Here is a 17,379-nt window from a genome sequence, read left to right on the forward strand (position 1 = left end):
CACTTGGGTGGAGGAACCCCCAGCCCAAGGCGCTCACCCCTTGTTTCTCCCCCCAATCCAGGATTTGTCATTCCCAAGGCGTGGCCGGATGGAGGAGGAGGAAAAGCCCCGGAGATGCCGCACGAGGAGGGGCTGCAAACGCAGCCCAGAGAGATCCAAGGAGCAAAGAGCCCCCCTGTGCCGGGAAGGCGGCCGGAGATCCAGGGGGAGCTCGGAGCCGGGGGAGAAGCCTCAGGGTGGGGAGAAGCCCCACAAGTGCCTGGAATGTGGGAAGGGCTTCAGCTACAGCTCCTATCTGAGGGTACACCAGAGGATCCACACTGGGGAAAGGCCCTATGAGTGTGGGGAATGTGGGAAGGGCTTCAGCCGGAGCTCTGAGCTGATCCGGCACCAGCGGATCCACACTGGGGAGAGGCCGTACGAGTGTGGGGAATGTGGGAAGGGCTTCTCCAGCATCTCCCACCTGATCCAGCACCAGGTGGTCCACACCAGGGAATGGCCCTATGAGTGCTTGGATTGTTGGAAGAGCTTCGGCCGGAGCTCCGAACTGAGGGCACACCAGTGCACCCACACTGGGGAGAGGCCCTACGAGTGTTCTGAGTGTGGGAAGAGGTTTCCAAGGAGCTGCAGTCTCCTCGAACATCAGCGCATTCACACGGATGAGAGGCCCTTCCGCTGCCCCGACTGCGGGAAGGGCTTCAAACACAACTCCACCCTCATCAGGCACCGGCGCATCCACACCGGGGAGAGGCCCTACGAGTGTCCCCAGTGTGGGAAGAGCTTCTCCAGCAGCTCTTCCTTGACCAAACACCAACGGAGGCACCGCTAAGGGAAGCCCTGCGAGTGCCCCGAGTGCGGGAAGAGCTTCGTGCGCTGCTCCAGCTCCATCCCCCGTGGGAGGATCGGCGTTGGATGATCCCCAGTGACCCCCGTTGGGCAGAGCCCTGGTGACCCCCGTTCCGGGTGATCCGCGCTGGGTGGGGGGAAGGTGTTGGAGAGATTTCTTTGCCTTCTCCTTGTGCTGCTGGGATTTGGTTGGGAATAAATTCCCTCCCTGTGCCCAGGCTGGCTCTGTTGTGTCCGTGCCGGTGCTCGGGGCGGGATCTCTCCCAGTCCTTCTCTCAGCTCCTGGGCCTTTCCTTGTATTTCCTGTCCCTGTGCAGCTGCAGAGGGCAGGGACAGAGCAGTTTTGGTGTCTCCCGGCATCCAGGCAGGGCCAGCCCAGCCCCGGGGGTTGGGAGGGGCTTGTGGGGGTCCCCCATTTTCGGGACATCCCCGCTGGAGGAGGGTGTCTCCCCTTGCTGCAGCCCCATCCCTCAGGCAGCGCTCAGCCAAGCAGAGAACACCCTCAGCTGGGGCCTCATTTTTGGGCACAGCTGAGCCCCTGGACATCTCCATCCCCATTTTGGGGTGCAGCTGAGCTCCTGGATACCTGGGTCCCCAGTTTTGGGGCTCTATTAGTCTTGCACAGCCTGGTTTTGGTAGTGGGGTTGGTTCAGAGGTGACTTCTGAGAGAAGGATCTGGAAGCTTCCTCCATGTCTGGCAGAGCCAATCCCTGGCAGCTCCGAAGATGGAGGTGCCGGATGCAGAGATGCCCCCACAGCCCCTGGGAAGGAGGGAGGACTGGGAGGGTGTTTTTAAGGGTCTTCTTTTCCTTCTCATTCTCCTGCTCTTATTTTTTCGGTGTCATCAATTTAATTAATATCTCTAATTAGAGCCTGTTGTGCCCGTGCTGGTGTTTGCTGAGGGATCTCTCCCGGTCCTTATCCCCACCCGGGAAGCCTCGGTTCCATTTTCTCTCCCCTGTGTGGCTGCGGGGGGCAGGGACAGAGTGGCTTTGGTGGGTGCCTGGCACCGGGCCAGCGTCACCCCAGGCCATGGGCACCCCTGAGATCCCGCGTCCCTGGGGACACATTTCTGGGCACAACTGAGCTCCCACCTGCCCCACACCTCGAGGTTCCCCCTCCCAAAAAACCCCACTGCGAGGCTGCAGCGTCCCTAAAGTCCCTCAGCCAATCAAAATCGTGGCCAGCTCTGGCCATGGGGCAAGTGGTGGCAGCTGGTGCCGTACTGGTGGCACTGGTGGTGCTGGGAGCCCCCTCGGCTGCGGGTGTGGAGCTCTCGGGTGAGCGGGGGGGGGGGGGGGGGCGGGATGCGATGGGAAAGGGGAGGAGAAGGGGAAAAAGGGGTGATGGGACCCCTAAAATGAGTGAGAGATGGAGGGGACCCTCAAAGGAAGAGCAGGAGGGGGCTGAAGAGTGGGGGAGAAACGGGTGGGAGGGGGTGGGAAAGTGGGGAAAAGTGGAGGATGGGACCCTAAAAGTGAGCGGGAGTGGGCTGGGGATTGGGGGATTGTGGGGGAAAAGGGTGGAAAGGGTGAAAAGGGGGGAATGGGACTCCAAAACTCCTCTGGGGAGCGGCTGGAAATGGCGGGAGAGGGGATGTGAAATAGGGAGAAGGGTGGAAAAGAGGAAGTGGGAGCACGGGCAGGAGGGTCCCATGGCGGCCGTGGGGCACAGGGGGTGCGGAGCGGGGATCCGGGGTGGCTCCCGGAGCTCTGGGCGTGCTGGGGGCTGCAGGGGGGCACCCCCTGAGCTGTGTCCCGCACACACAGGGGTGTTCCAGGGCATGATGAAGTCCGAGTGTCACTTCATGAAGGGCAGCGAGCGGGTGAGGTTGGTGCAGAGGAGCATCTGACACCGGGAGCAGCAACTGCACTCGCCAGCGATGTGGGGCTGTTGGTGGGGGACACCCCGTGTGGGGAGAAACAGGCGCAGTGCTGGAACAGCCATGCAGCAAGAGTGGGGTACAAAGGGGCTCTGGCGGACAGGCTCTGCCGGCACAACCGCGAGATCGTTGCCCCGTTGCTGGCGGAGCGCAGAGGTGCAGAACGTCGGGCAGAGCGAGTCCCCTCGGGCCCTGCCCTGGGGATGAGCCTGGAGCCCCTCAGCCCCCCTGGAGCCCATCCCCGGGGCCTCTTGTCCTCCCAGGTTCCCCTGAGCTCTCCCAGTCTCTCCCAGTCCCTCCCAGTCCATCCCAGTGTCTCCCAGTGCCCCCGCGCGTGTCCATCCCAGCCCTGCGTGGCGCTGGCGCCCCTCAGCCAATGAGAGCGCGTCTCTCTGATGACTCATCAGTTGCCAGGCAGACCCGCAGCGCCGACTGCCCCGTGCTGGACTCGGCCTCCCAGTGCCGCGCGCTCCGTTCCCAGTCGCTCCCAGTGCCCTCCCAGTGCCTCCCCAGTGCCCTCAATCCACTCCCCTCTCACGAGGGCAGCTCACTTCTCTCAGAACACTCCAGCCCAAAGCTGTCTATGCTTCTAGGCCGATCTCTTGTCCTGTTTCTCGGTGTTGGGCATTCCATCAAGAGCCACCCTTCTTTTCAGGCTCGGCAAAGGGGCTGGGAGAGGGTTTGGGGGATCCTCGGAAGGCAGGGAGACACTGGGATGGGGCTTGTGGAGTCCTGGAGGAGATGAGAGTGGGTTTGGCATGTGCTGGAAGGTTTAACGGCGTTCTGGACAGATTGGGGACAAAAAAAAGAGGGGTTTAGGGGGTCCTGATGGCTCTCTGGGGTTTTTTTTGAGAGGTCCTGACCCCTGTGGGCCCCCCACAGATGCCAGCAGACACTGCCCGCAGCAAGATTCTGACGGGGATCGGGGACTTCGTGTTGGGCTTCATCTTCCTGGCGCTGGGGCTCGGCTTTCACTTGCTCGAGGAGGTGACGGGGGGGTCCCGGGGATCGCATCCCCCCTCCCCCAGAGCGTGTGTGCCCCCCCGGGGCCCCAGCCCGGTGTCACCCCCTTTGCTCTGCCCACAGAGCTCCTGAGCCGCCGGCGGCCGCAGCCCCTCCCCGTGGCCTCGGGCCCGGCCGGGACCCCCCGCTCCATCCCCGTGCTGATTTTGCGGGGGTCGTGTGTCCCCCCCAGTCCCGCTGTGACTCTGCCCCTGCCCAGCTGCTCCCAGTGCTCCCAGTAAGGCTTCCCAGTTCACCCCAGTGCCGTTTATTGGGGAACACTGGGGAGGGACTCTGGGGAACCCCGCAGGGAAGCTGATACTGGGGGGGCAAAACCGGCCCTGGGATGGATCAGGAATGGGGACCCCCGTGTGTCCCCCCCGTGTCACCCCGCTCTGGGTGCTGGGAGCCCCCGGCTGCGGGTGAGGAGCTCTTGGGTGAGTGGGGAGGGGCGCAGGGACGATGGGAAAGGTGTCTGAGAGGGGGATAAGGGCCGGGGGGACAGCGGGAAAGGATTTCCCATGGGAGTCCCTTCGTTTCCCCATCACTTGATCTCTTGAGCATTTCCCTGGGGCTCTCGGGGGAGCAGAACCTCACGGGGGGCTCCCCAAACCCCTGTCCCTCCCTGGGGGTCTCATGGGGGGTTCCTCCCCACCCAGCAGCTGGTGCTGAGGCGGCCGTGGGGCAGAGAGGGGTGGGAAAGGGGTGTCCAGGGGGGTCCCTTGAGCTCCCAACCTGCTGTGGGGTGCTGGGGGCTGCTGGAGGGGGGCATCCCCTGACCTGTCTCCCACACAGGTGTGTTCCATTCCTGGGGAAAAGCCCACTGGCACTTCCTTGATGACAACAACTGGGTGAAGTTCATAGACAGGAACATCTACAACTGGGAGCAATTTGGGCACAGGGGATACCCCAAAATTTGGAGGTGGGATGGAGTTGTTTTGAGGTGGAATTGAGCCGTGTGCAGTGGGATGGAGTCGCTTTGAGGCGCCTTCGATCCCTCTCGGCTTTTGGGGTGCAGAGCTGTGAGGGACTGAAATGTTCCGGGTTAATGGCTCAAACCATTGGCCACCGGCAACAGCAGCGGGGCCTTTGCTGGCCGTGGGCACAGGGAGCGCTCAGGGGCACAGGGGGGAACACCCAGCCCGGAGGGGACGAGCCGGGCCTGGAGCCAGGGAAGGGCAGAGGCCGATGGGAAGCAGATCCGGCCAGGTGGGACAGGGCTTTGGAGCAGGGCAGCGCCCTCCCTTACACAGCTGGCCCAGCTCTGGGAACCCGCCCGGGGCAGGCCCGGGACATGCACACAGAGGGCTGGAGGTTTCCATCCCTTCGCATGGGCCATGCCCGGCTCAGCTGCGCTGCCGGGAGGGGCAGGGCCATGTCTTAGAAGGGGCCATAAACCATCAGAGCCCCCAAAGTGCCCCGGGATCCACAGTGTGACATCGGACACTGCAAAACTCCCCCGGGGGAGGTGCCTGGGTGTTCACCCAAACCTGAACCTGTATTAACCCACGGAACTTGGAGTTTCCGGGGCTTCCCCAGCCCCCACGGGATCCAGCCTGGGACCATCACTTACACCAAGGACAGGGACATTGGAACAACCCAAACCAAAAGTTTTGTTGCTGATCCAGGGCTGCTGACTCTGTATCCTTCTACTCTCATACTTCCTTTGCCCTTATACATTTCCTAAGTGTTATTTTTATGCTTTTAATATTACTGGAGATGGTAACCAAAAGGGCTCCAAACCCCCCCCAAACACAGTAACCAAACTGTTCTGAAATAAACCCTACAGAGATATATTTATAAACACAGATCTTTCACTGTTGTTTCACTCTAATCTGCCCCAGGGAGCCATGAACCAGACCCTGGGTTACCCTCGCCTTCAGGGGCGGGGTGGAACAGGAGCCGGACACGGAGAAACTTCTGGAAGCTGCTCAAGGAAGCCACCCCTGGAGGCCCCCTATTTCCAAAGCCTGGCCATGCAAACCCAGGACACTGGATCCAAACATGGATCACTCAGACGGGGGGCACCAGGGCTCTGCCTGTCGTGGTTTGACGCAGCTGAGCGTCAAGCACACGAAATCTGTTATTTTTCATAAGGGGAAAATAAGAAAATATTGAGGAAAACTAGAGAGCTGTGAGGCAAAACAGGTTCAAACTTAAACAGTTGCTGTACAAAGAAAAAGTTTATTACCAACAGAATTAAAAGCAAATAACACGAAATTCAAGCAAACCTCCCCTCTCTTCCAGCACTTCCCTCCTTTTACCCAACTCGCACAAAGGAAGCAGAACATGGGATTTTGGTCGGTGTTGCAGTTCTTGAAAAGTCTCTTTGTTATGCTTAAGGAAAAAAGGGTTTTCTTCTGCATCACGTGGTTCTCAAAGTGCCACCAACAGCAGACCCGCCCAGAAAGAAACAATCTGCTGTGGTGTAAAACATCTCTGCCCTGAAAAATCTCAGAGTTCCTTCACACTGCCAGACATGGGCCATCACATGGGGTTATTAATCTTTTTAAGGATGAGTTACTCTGGCCTGAACACAAAGGCTTTCTTCACCACAAGTCTCTAAAAGCCTGTCACTGCTTCTGGCATGGGCCCTCTTCACAATTTTCACGGGCCACGCGTGAATTCTCCATCCCACCATGTACTCCAAATGGATCAAAGAGACAAACAGTTTGTGATTATTACAGTTTCTTACCACGGCCTGCAGGAAGGTTTTTAAGATATGCACGAGAATTGCGGCACCGCCCTCTTTTCTCCCATCTCCATTTCCAGCTCCGTCCCACAGGACTCGCTTTCTCTTCTCTCTGACTCCGAAGCCGCCACGTTGAAGAGTGTTCTTGTTCGGGCTTTACAGTGGAGAAAGCCTCGCTCCCTTTGTGCTGCTGGCTGCGTGGTGTCCTCTTCAGTTCAGCGCGGAGTGTGCTGGCTGCAGACAGGAGGCTCCGCCGGCTCCCGCTGGCTCCGCCGGCTCCGCGTGGAGAGGAGAGGGACCCGCCGGTCCCAGGGAGCCGCGCCGGATGGGTTTAGCTGTGAGCAGTCCATGGCTGGCTTTAGCTGCCTGCGGCTCTGGGACAGTTCCCCCCAGCAGTGACACAGGCTCTGTGCCGCGGCATTGGGAAAGGAGGGGGTGCAGGGGCCCTGGCCCGGCGGGGCCCGGAGGCTCCAAGGCCGCCCCACCTTCGGCAGGAGAGCTGGAACGAAAGGAATTCCTGCCTTTCCGTGTGGTTTAAATGTGTAAACTGTGAGAAGCATCATTAGTCTAAAAGACTGTCCATCAACTCAGGGTCAACCCACTCCACCAGCTCTGCTGGAAGTGGGCAAGGGCACCAGAAACCCCAAGGCCCAGCCAGAGCTGCTTCTGGAGGTGCTGGGAGCGGCCAGGGAGGCAGCCCCAAACTGAGGGATATGAAGGTCTCTTCCGGCCTGGATGAATCCGGGACTCGGGGATCACCCCGGGCCAGGTGCAGCACCTGGCACTTGGCCTTGTGAGGCCTCGTAAGGTTCTCGTTGTGCCACTTCTCAAGCTTGCCCAGGTCCCTGTGCACAGCCAAATCCTGCCATGGTGCCCCTGCCACGCTCAGCTGCCCGTCCCCTGCAAACGTGCTGAGGGGGAGCTCGAGCCCCTGCCTGTGTCATTGGGGACGCCACTAAAGAGCCCCAGGGCCAAGGCAGAGCCCTGAGGGACACCCCTCGTCCCCGGCCTGCAGCTGCACATGGAGCCAATGCCCCCAAGTCCCTGGCTGCGGCCATCTGGCCAATGGCTCGTGCCCTGAGTAGCCCACCCGCCAAAGCCAGTGTGTGGAGATTGGGCTGTTGAGCGGGACTGTGGCCAAAGCCTCACAGAGGCCAAGGGCTACAAGTGCCCAAGTCCAGGGCCTGCTCAGTGCTACTTCCAGCAGGCTCGGCTGCTGAAGGGGCACCGGCTACGGCCCTTTGTGACACAGGCGCGTGGTGTCAGGGCCCTTGGCCATGCGGAACATGGGGGTGCCCAGAGACCCTTGTGACATCAGAGAGCCCCGCCCTGGCCGAGGGTATCTAAGGGGCGCAGAACCTTGGAGTGCCCAGTCCGCTGAGAGCCACTGTCGCAGAAGGAAGCAGCTCCCGCAATCCTTCTGTGCTACAGGACCTCAGAGATGGAAGAGGACAAGGCAAACCCCAGCTCCTCCCAGCCACCCACCCCTGTGCCCAGCGAGCTGCAAGACCAGACCCTCAGCTGGCACTTGGTGGGGGCAGAGAGTGCCTCAGTCAGGCCACAGACAGACACTGAAGAGGAGCAGGGGCCCTTTGTCATCAAGGAGGCAGAGAGGAAACCTGGCATGGATGAGGAGCCTTGCCAGGGGAGAGACACTCGGCCCCAAGAGATTCGCCTGTGGGAAGAGGCAACAGGCCGTGAGTTGTCCCAGTGGGTACCAGCAGTGCCAGTGCAGGAAGTGTCCCTGTGCGGAGTGTGGAGTCACCAAGGGCTGAACCCGTGGAAGATGGGTGTGAGTGTGCAGTGGGGAGACGGGGCACAGCAACAGCTCTACCAGAGGGAACAAAGAGTGAAAGTCCAGGAGCTGCCCCAAGGGGAAGAAGAGGGGAATGACCCAAAGCTGTCCCAGCAGGGCGAAGGAAGGGTGAGGGGCCAGGAGGCAGACAGGGGGTCACTCCTGGCAGAGAAAGGGAGCGAGGAGGGCACCTCAGCTGGAGACAATGAAGACTGCCAATACCACACCCAGCTTGAGCTGTCCCAAGAGTGCCAAGGTGCGGCAAAGCCAGAGCTGTCCCAAGGAGAGGTCAGCAGCTCCCAAGACCCCTCTGACGGGGATAACGGCATCGAGCCAGAGCCGTGCCACGCAGAGCTCAATGAGGGGGAAGAGTACATCTACCGAGAGGTTTGCATAGAGGAAGATGGCAGCGACAGAGACCTCACACAGAGCACCTGGCAATACACGTGCATCTTCAGCTTCGAGGTCCCGCCCTCGCTGCCGAAGGACGCCGCCTGGGACGGACTCAGCGTCCTCGAGCTGCGCGAAGAAGGCGGGCGCCGAAGCCTGGCAGCTCTTGCGGCAGACGGGCTCCCGGCGCCCGTCCCTCGGGAGGCCTGGGCCGAGCGCCCGGCACGGGAGCCGCTCTGGGCCTCGCTTCCCCCCGTGCGAGGCCGAGCCGCCACGGGACCCGCAGCTTCTCCTGTGCTGGCCTGGCAGGAGCCGGGGCCTGCCCCGCACAGCCCCCGCGGCCCCTCGGCTGCCCAGCCGGCTGCCCCCAGCAAGCGGCCCGGCCGCCTCAGGCGGGCGCTGCGGGCGCTGCGGGCGCTGTTCCGCTGCCGCTGCCTGGCGCCGCGGACGCGGGAGTAGCGCCCGCCCGGCCCGGGGCTGCCGATGGCGGCCGGGCCGGGGCCTGCGCGGGCCCCCGGGAGCCGCACGGGCGGCCTCGGCCTGGCCGGGCCCCGCAGCCTGAGCTGCCCCGGCTGCTTTGGGCCGTGCCGGGGGCGTCTCCCCGACGCCCAAAGTCACCGGCGTGGCCGGCCCCAAACAGCGCCCGTGGAGCGCGCTCGGTGCCGGCGCGCTCGGCGGGGAAGCCCAGAGAGTCACCGAGGTGCCCAGAGACCCTGCCGGGCACCCGGTGCCACTGGCACCCGGGCAGCGCCAGCGTCGCCCCGAAACCACGTCCCCAAGGGCCACATCTGCACAGCTCCTGAACGCTGCAGAGACAAGGACTCCACCACTGCCCTGGGCAACTTCTTCCAGTGCCTCACGCCTCTGCCAAGGAAAAACTGCTTCAGATCTTGAATCTGAACCTCCCCTGGTGGCATCAAAGGCCACGGACATGACTGCAGGACTTTGACTCAACAAGTGGAAGCTGACTTTAAGAAATAGTAATAGTTTAAAAAAAACCCCCCAGAAATTAAAAAAACCCTCCTCATACAGGAAAAAAGAATAGGAATAGGAATAGGAATATTGTGATGATGAAGAAATAGCAGTAGTAAATAGGAGGAAGAAGAAAAAGGAATAGAATATTAATAAAAATAGTAAGTTGAATAAGAATAAGAAGAGCATAGGAATAAGAAGAAGAAGAGGAAGAAGAAATAGTAGTAAGCAATAAGAATATGAAAAAGAAAAGAATAAGCATAACAAGTGAATAAGATTAATTAGAATAGGAAGAATATGATGAAGAAAAAACAGTAGTAGTAAATAAGAAGAAAAATTAAAATAGGAATAAGAAGAATAAGAGTAAGACAAAAAAGAAGAAGAAGCAGGAGTAGTAGAAGTAATTAAAAAGAAGAAGGCAAAGAAGACTTAGATGAAGAAGAAGAAATAGGAAATAGTAATAATAATAATATCAAATTAAAATACACATCCACACATCCTCTAGAATCCCATCCCTCCCATTTGTTTTTACAATAAAATGCATGTCCAATAAAATCCGTTTGTTGTCCTCATATGGTCTCACTTGCACCTTCCCTGGGGCACAGGCGTCTCTCCCTCTTGGCATCCTAACCCATGGGCAGGGTCCCTTCCCGCCACAAGCATGCCAGGATTCTGTCAGGGACTCCCTTCCCTTCTTCCCTCTGCTTCCAGCTGGAAAATGTGCAGCAAAGCAGCCTTTGCTGTCTGCTCTGGGAGCCCTCCCAGCTGCTGGACCTTGTCCCCTGGCCCTGCACAGCTCCCTTGGGAGGCACGGCAGGAGCAGCAGCGTGGGAGCCTCGGGAATGCCCCTCTGGGATCCATGGCACACACTGCAATGAGCTGGAACTCCAGTTCCCAGTGAGGAAAAGATGTTCCTGCCCTTCAAGGCAAAGCTCTGAAGGGGCTGAAACCCAAGTGGAGCAAGATCTTACAGTGACATTTCACTGCCAGCCTCCATAACTTCATCCAGGGCTGCTTTAGCTCCTGGATTGGGGAAAAAAAACCATCAGGGGAGGGTCTTTGGCTGGGAGCTGCCCTGGGCAAAGGGAGACACTGGGAGGGAAAAGAGCAGGCAAAGGAAGGCAGGAGAGAAAGGAGGACCCGGCCAAGAGCATCACTCCGGATCTCTGAGGGAAGGGGAAACCTTTTGTTGTATGGAAACCAACAAAAACTCGGAGTATCTCTGCCAGGCCACTGAAGGCCTCTCCTGCCCCACTCTCCCCAAGCAAAGTGCCCCTCCTTGCCCATCCTCGCAGCACTGTCCTCATGCCCTTCTGCTCGTTGTGGATGATGGGGCAGAGGGTTTGTTCCAGGGCATCCTGCAAGCACCAGGCAGGACAGTTCCACCAGGATGGGAACCCAGCTCAGGGCTGAGGGACTCAGAAAATCTAAACACCAACACAACACCAACGGGGCACATTTGTCACTTTTGCTACAAAAGGCAGCACTGAAAATGATGGGTAATGAGAGCCTCCTAATCACCCCAATCCCTTCTCCATTTTAAACTTTCTCTGAAATAACCAGAATAGCTCCTCAAATTCCTTCATCTTTGTCAGTCCCAGATCTTTGGAGAGCAGACTGGGGAAGAGAGCACAACATCAGCATGTTGGTAATCAGACATGGCTTGTTGTCCATTTCTCCTTACTCAATTACAGCAGATATTGGGAATAACCAGCTGTCCTGAGGAATTTTTCCTGCAGTAAGTTATTTTCCTGTCATGGTCCATCTGTAATTCTATCACTTTATTACTTATTAAATGATTTATTATTTATTAAAGCACCAATATAAATACAGTACAGCGCCTTGCAATTACTCCCCCTTATATTTATAAACCTCAAAGTCTTCCAGGTCTTAACAACATCTTTCTTCTATTCTTACTCTTTGGGTGCATCAAAAGACTCCTATTCACAGCAGTAGAGAAAACCTTCTCGTTAAAGAGTACCAGTGGTACAAGATCTACCCAGGCAGCCGTAGCCGTGGCTACCAGAGAAACATCTTGCTGGGATCATACCCAAAGCCCCCCAGTTTAAGGTTTAATTTTCCTTTATTTTTTTAAACAAAAACGGGGGAGATGTTGCTGTGCACCTTCCCCCCCGTACTTGGTCTGTCCCTGATCATTTAATTTTCAATCAGTTTGTAGTTTCCCCTCCCCTTGCTGCATTGTATACGCCTTGCCTTAGCTGCCAATCCTTGATGTACACCACCCCTTTCCCCTCGCCCTGCTAGAAAGTTCTTCTCCCCTCGATACCCCCTTGGTCCCTTTGAATTTCTCCCCTCCCCTTGTTTTCTCTCATTGGCTAATTGTATGTCACTCCACCTGTGAACCCTCCCCTTCTCCTTCCCCACTGGTCCTGAGATTGTTGCTGCCCTTTGTCCAACCCTCCTTTAAAAAGCTGTGCAACCCCTTTTCTGGGGTCTTCGGTCCCTGGTCCCCCTGAGGACAACAAAGCCCTGGATACTCTACTGGAGTCCCCTCCTTCCTTCTTGCCTCTGCCTGCGAGTGCAAACCATTCAGCACCCTGAGAGCTTTGCCTCTTGCGGCGAGACCAGCTTCATCTTGGTCTTCGGAGCGCATCAGACCCGTCACTGCGAGTGACCGGGCAGCTCCAGCAGCGACAGTTATGTACTTGGAATCGCCGTGCTTATGCTCAGTGGCAAAAGCACAAACCCAGAAGCAAGGCAGAAAAGGGTACTTACTTTCAAGACATGCGAGATTTGTAAAGAATTACAAATGACCAAAGAAAAAGGGGGGATTGAGAAACGAGTGATCAATACTTAACTCATGTAAGCACAGTTAACTATTGGGAGACAGCAAATGTTAATCACAAAAGCGGAGAAGCAGGATTCGCCCTAATCTTGTCAAGATAAGAGGAACAAAAATCTGTTTGAAACCAGCACAGAAACTGCTGAGTCACCCCACAAAGGACTGCCCGTGCTCCAGAAAGAAAGGTGAAAAGTGCATTGTGATGAAGAGTACGGATCTTCATTGGAAAGACCCGAGAGGAAGAAGAGGAGCCTTCCTCAGTGCGACCACCAGGACACACCACTCATGTGTGACACATATGCTAATGATATTAATGACTTCCAAGAACTGATTTCTATAACCACCCCTATCCCAAAGAATGTGATGAATATTCATGAATTTTACCCATAATATCGTGTTGTAGGAAGTGCCGTGTGTGTGTGTGTGTGTGTGTGTGTGTGTGTGTGTGTGTGTGTGTGTGTGTGTGTGTTTTTGGAGGAGAGATCCCCCACGTATCCGGCGCTGAATAAAGCAAATACCCACTTCTCTGACTGTCTCTGAAGTGCCTCTTGGCCCAGTTTGGGCGATTCGGGATCCCAAAAAGCTGCCAGGGATCCCAAAATCTCCCAAATCCTGTCAGGGATCCCAAAAACCCCATCAGGAACACCCCCAAACCTGCTGGGACAGGTCCCGCATGGTGGCCAGGACTGCAGACCCCAAAATCCTGAAAGGGACCCTAAAAACCCCATCAGGGATCCCCTGCGGCACAGGTCCCGCATGCAACCCCAAAAACCCCCAAAAATTCATCAGGGGGTCCCAAAAAGCCCTCAGGAACACCCCAGGAACCCCAAAACCTGGCTGTGACAGGTTCTGTGTGGTGGCCAGAACTGCGGACCCCAAAATCCCATCAGGGACACCCCAAAATCCTGTCGGGGACCCCCTCCCGTGTTGGGGACAGTCCTGGGGTGTCCCCCCATCCCCTCCCGGTTTGTCCCTTGTCCCCCTCCCGTGCTGGGGACAGTCCTGGGGTGTCCCCCCGATCCCCTCCCGGTGCATCCCGTGTCCCCTCCCGCCTTGGGGACATTTGGGGACACCCCCGTCACCCAGGTAGCCGCACGGCCACGTCCCGGCCGATGCCCGAGGAGCAGCGGTGACAGGGACAGTGCGCGCCGGGGGGTGGCCCTGGCTGTCACCCCCCCACCCCGGGCAAAGGCGTTCACGTGGCACCGGGACCGGGATCAGGATCGGGATCGGGGTCAGGATCAGGGTCAGCCACCCCCGGGATCGGGGTCAGCCACTCCCGGGATCGGGATTGGGGTCCGAACCTTAGTCAGGATCGGGGTCAGGATCGGGATCAGCCGCCCCTGGGATCGAGATCGGGGTCAGCCACCCCCGGGATCGGAATTGGGATCGGGACAGGGATTAGGATGGGGGTCCGCGCCCCCGGGATGGGGGGAGATTTGGGGACATTCTTGGAGACAGCACAAAGTGTGGGGGGAGCTCGGGGGGCCGCCCCCTCTCCTGGGGACCCTAAATCCCCCCCTCCCCACCCCAGGGGACGCTGAGGACCCCAAAACTTCCCCTCCTCGAGTGGCCAGAGCGAGCTCTGCGCTCCGGGACCGGACACCCCCTGGACCGGGCTCCGCGCTCCCGGACCGGACACCGGACACCCCCCGAACCGGGCTCCGCGCTCCGGGACCGGACACCGGACACCCCCCGAACCGGGCTCCGCGCTCCGGGACCGGACACCGGACACCACGTCCAACACCTAAATACGGACCGGCCTTCTTATTTGCATAACCCCGCCCACAAGGCCGACAAACCACTGGGCAATACCAGCGTAATTTGCATGGCCACGCCCACAAGCCCACACGCCACACCGAGCAGGGCCCACCTATTTTACATAACCACGCCCACCGCCTGCAAACGCACGGCGGGAAACGTTCCGCTATTTCCATAACCACGCCCACCCACGCCCACCAATCACACCGCGGTATTCTCCTTGCATTTTGCATAACCCCGCCCTCATCCTGGCCACGCCCAGCACCGGCTGCAGCCGCCGCCAGTCGCTGTTGCCTCCCAGTGCTCCCAGTAAGTGCCGTACTGGGAGGGATCGTGCTCCCAATTCCTTCCCGGTGCTCTCAGTATCGGTGCCAGTGCCGCGCGGGGCGGGGCCGCTTTGGGAACCCCCCCAGGGCACAGCGCGGCTGCTTTGGGGTGTCGGAACCTGCCCGGGCCGGGGCGGGAGCGGAGGAGCAGCAGGAGGAAGAGGAAGGAGAGAGGAGGAGGAGGAGGAGGAGGAGGAGGAGGAGGAGGAGCAGGAAAAGGAGGAGGAGGAAGAGGAGGAGCAGCAGCAGAAGCGCGCGGTTCCCCCGCCCGCCCGCTGAGGCCGCAGCTCCCCCGGCTCCGGCAGCATCGCCCCCCCGCATCCCGAGGTGAGCGGGGAGGGGGAGCTCGCCCCAAATCCATCGGGGGTCTCCGGGAGGGTTTTTTGCGGGGCAGGCGATGTTCGGAGCTTGCAGGAGCCCAAAGCTGAGCCGCAAATGGCCCTTGGGGGGGGGGGGGTGGGGGCGATATCGGTTTTGGGGATCCCCGGGAGAGCCGGGGGGGAACGCGAGAGCCCCGGAGTGAGGAGAGCGGAGGGGGGCGATTCCGGAGCCGGGGGACCCCCTGCAGCCTGGAGGGGTGGGGGAGGCTGGAGATGAGTGGGGTCCGGGCCCCTCGACACTGAAAGGAGCGGCGACTTCTCGAGCTGGGCTCGGGCAGCGGAACCACCAAACCCAAGGCGCTCAGGCCTTGTTTTCCCCCAGAGCAGGATTTCCCATTGCCAAGCCGTGGCCGGATGGAGGAGGAGGAGGCCGCGAAGAAGAGGAAGATGCCCCGGGAGCCCCAGGCAGGTGAGGAGGAAGTCAGTGCCCCTTTCCCTTCTCTCCTGCTCCATCTCCCAGCCCAGCATCGTCCCCGGCTGCAGGACAACCCCGCTGCCGACGCCGTCCTGCCGGGGACGGACTGGGGGGATCTCCTTCCCCTTCCCTGTGGCACGGAGGCAAATCCCATCCTGTGCTTGTCCTTCCTCCACCAGACAGGGAGCTGAGCACGGAGCCCAGAGAGAACAAATCCCCGTGGCAGAAGCTGGTGGGAGAGGCCGTTTTGAGTGGCTCCACGGGGCAGGAATCTAAGGGGGAGGAAGAGCCCCAGAGATGCTGCACAAGGAGGGGCTGCAAACACAGCCCAAGGAGGTCCAAGGAGGAAGGTGGCCGGAGATCCAGCCAGAGCTTGGAGCTGGGGGTCCATGAACAGCTTCACAATGGGGAGAAGCCCCACAAGTGCTCAAAATGTGGGAAGGGCTTCAGGTGGAAGTCCAGACTGATTGTCCACCAGAGAATCCACACCGGAGAGAGGCCCTACGAGTGTGGGGAGTGTGGGAAGAGCTTCAGAGACAGCTCCAGTCTGATCTGCCACTGGAAAATCCACACAGGGGAGAGGCCCTACGAGTGTGGAGAGTGTGGGCAGAGCTTCAGCCAGAGCTCCAACCTGATTGTCCACCAGAGAAGCCACACAGGGGAGAGGCCCTACGAGTGTGGGGAGTGTGGGAAGAGCTTTGGCCGGAGATCCAGCCTGTGGGCACACCAGCGGACGCACACAGGGGAGAGGCCCTACGAGTGTGGGGAGTGTGGGAAGAGGTTTCCAAGGAGCTGCAGTCTCCTCAAACATGAGCAGAGTCACACGGATGAGAGGCCCTTCCGCTGCTCCGACTGTGGGAAGGGCTTCCAGCGCAACTACACCCTCATCATCCACCGGCGCATCCACACCGGGGAGAGGCCTTACGAGTGTCCCCAGTGTGGGAAGAGCTTCTCACAGAGCTCTTCCTTGACCCAGCACCAACGGAGCCACCACTAAGGGAAGCCCTGCGAGTGCCCCGAGTGCGGGAAGAGCTTCGTGCGCTGCTCCAGCTCCATCCCCCGTGGGAGGATCGGCGTTGGATGATCCCCAGTGACCCCCGTTGGGCAGAGCCCCAGAGCTCCGTGGTGCTGGTGATCTGTGTGGGAAGACACCAGGCTGGGGGGCTCCGCCTCTTCCTGGCTCCCAGTGGCCTTGATTTTCTTTTCATTTCTCTTTGTCCTTTCAAAACACCCAAACCCAGGGTAAAAATAAAGATGTTGAACTAAGACATGGATGGGGACGTGGGGGGATCTTCCAGGGGATATGGGAGATGCTGGCTTCAAGGGAGTTGAGGGTTCCTGGTGATTCATTAAATCTCGATATCCATGGACAAAGACCCTCTAACTAATTAAAGTTAGAAAGTGGTATGTTTATTCAGGCACCAGTGGGGGGGCATGGGAGTAGCCTCCTAAAGACATGCCAGCCAAGTACAAGGTTTCTCGTTCTCTATTTATTACTCAAAGTTTTACATCTTCTGCATATGTAAGACCCCAGCACCTCCCATCCTCCGCTTTGTATTAAAATGAGATCATTGGTCTTTCACGCATGCGCAGTTTCTCTCTTGAATTGGGTCAGTGGTCCTGAAAGAGGAAATCAGGAATGTCTTCCTCACAGTGACCTTTTTACCTCTTTGCTGTTGGCAGGCCTTCGTGACCTCTTGGCGCAGCCCATGATCTCCTACTTTTGATTAATTATTACAAAACCCAGGTGCTGTTCTTGGTTCTATTAGTTTCAATTTCTTTTGATGACAGTTCATTCATTTTGTTTCCTTCTATAAACAAAACTTAAAAATATAATGGCAAATAATACATCACTTAGCTCTAGCTTAGGCATCTACTAAGCATTAACTTATCTTTTGTTTTTCTACTTTGTGTCTTAATACAAATTTCTTCTAACTCTTAGCTAAAATTTTAACTTTTCAGAACCTTGACTCACTTAAACACCTAAGAAAGCAGTATTTCTCTCAGGTTTGTTATAGCATATGCGCAGGGGCACGCACACAGACAGAAACAATCAGGCAAGGAAGGTTCCTGTGAAAAATTCCCCTCAGAGGTCAGTGAAATCCTCACTTTGGA

At 58.2% G+C, this 17,379-nt stretch overlaps 1 protein-coding gene across 1 annotated transcript; it reads left to right on the forward strand.

The window, feature by feature from the left end:
* The first annotated feature begins 14,675 nt into the window (after positions 1–14,675).
* LOC125318798 (zinc finger protein 239-like) lies at positions 14,676–16,291 on the forward strand. Its single transcript, XM_048289732.1, has 3 exons — positions 14,676–14,796; positions 15,172–15,258; positions 15,444–16,291. The coding sequence occupies exons 2-3, from the start codon at positions 15,204–15,206 to the stop codon at positions 16,259–16,261; spliced, it is 873 nt and encodes a 290-aa protein (XP_048145689.1). The 5' UTR covers positions 14,676–14,796; positions 15,172–15,203; the 3' UTR covers positions 16,262–16,291.
* The last annotated feature ends 1,088 nt before the right edge of the window (positions 16,292–17,379 follow it).

The sequence above is a fragment of the Corvus hawaiiensis genome, chromosome 31 (genome assembly GCF_020740725.1).
Source record: "Corvus hawaiiensis isolate bCorHaw1 chromosome 31, bCorHaw1.pri.cur, whole genome shotgun sequence".
NCBI classification, from domain to species: Eukaryota; Metazoa; Chordata; class Aves; order Passeriformes; family Corvidae; genus Corvus; species Corvus hawaiiensis.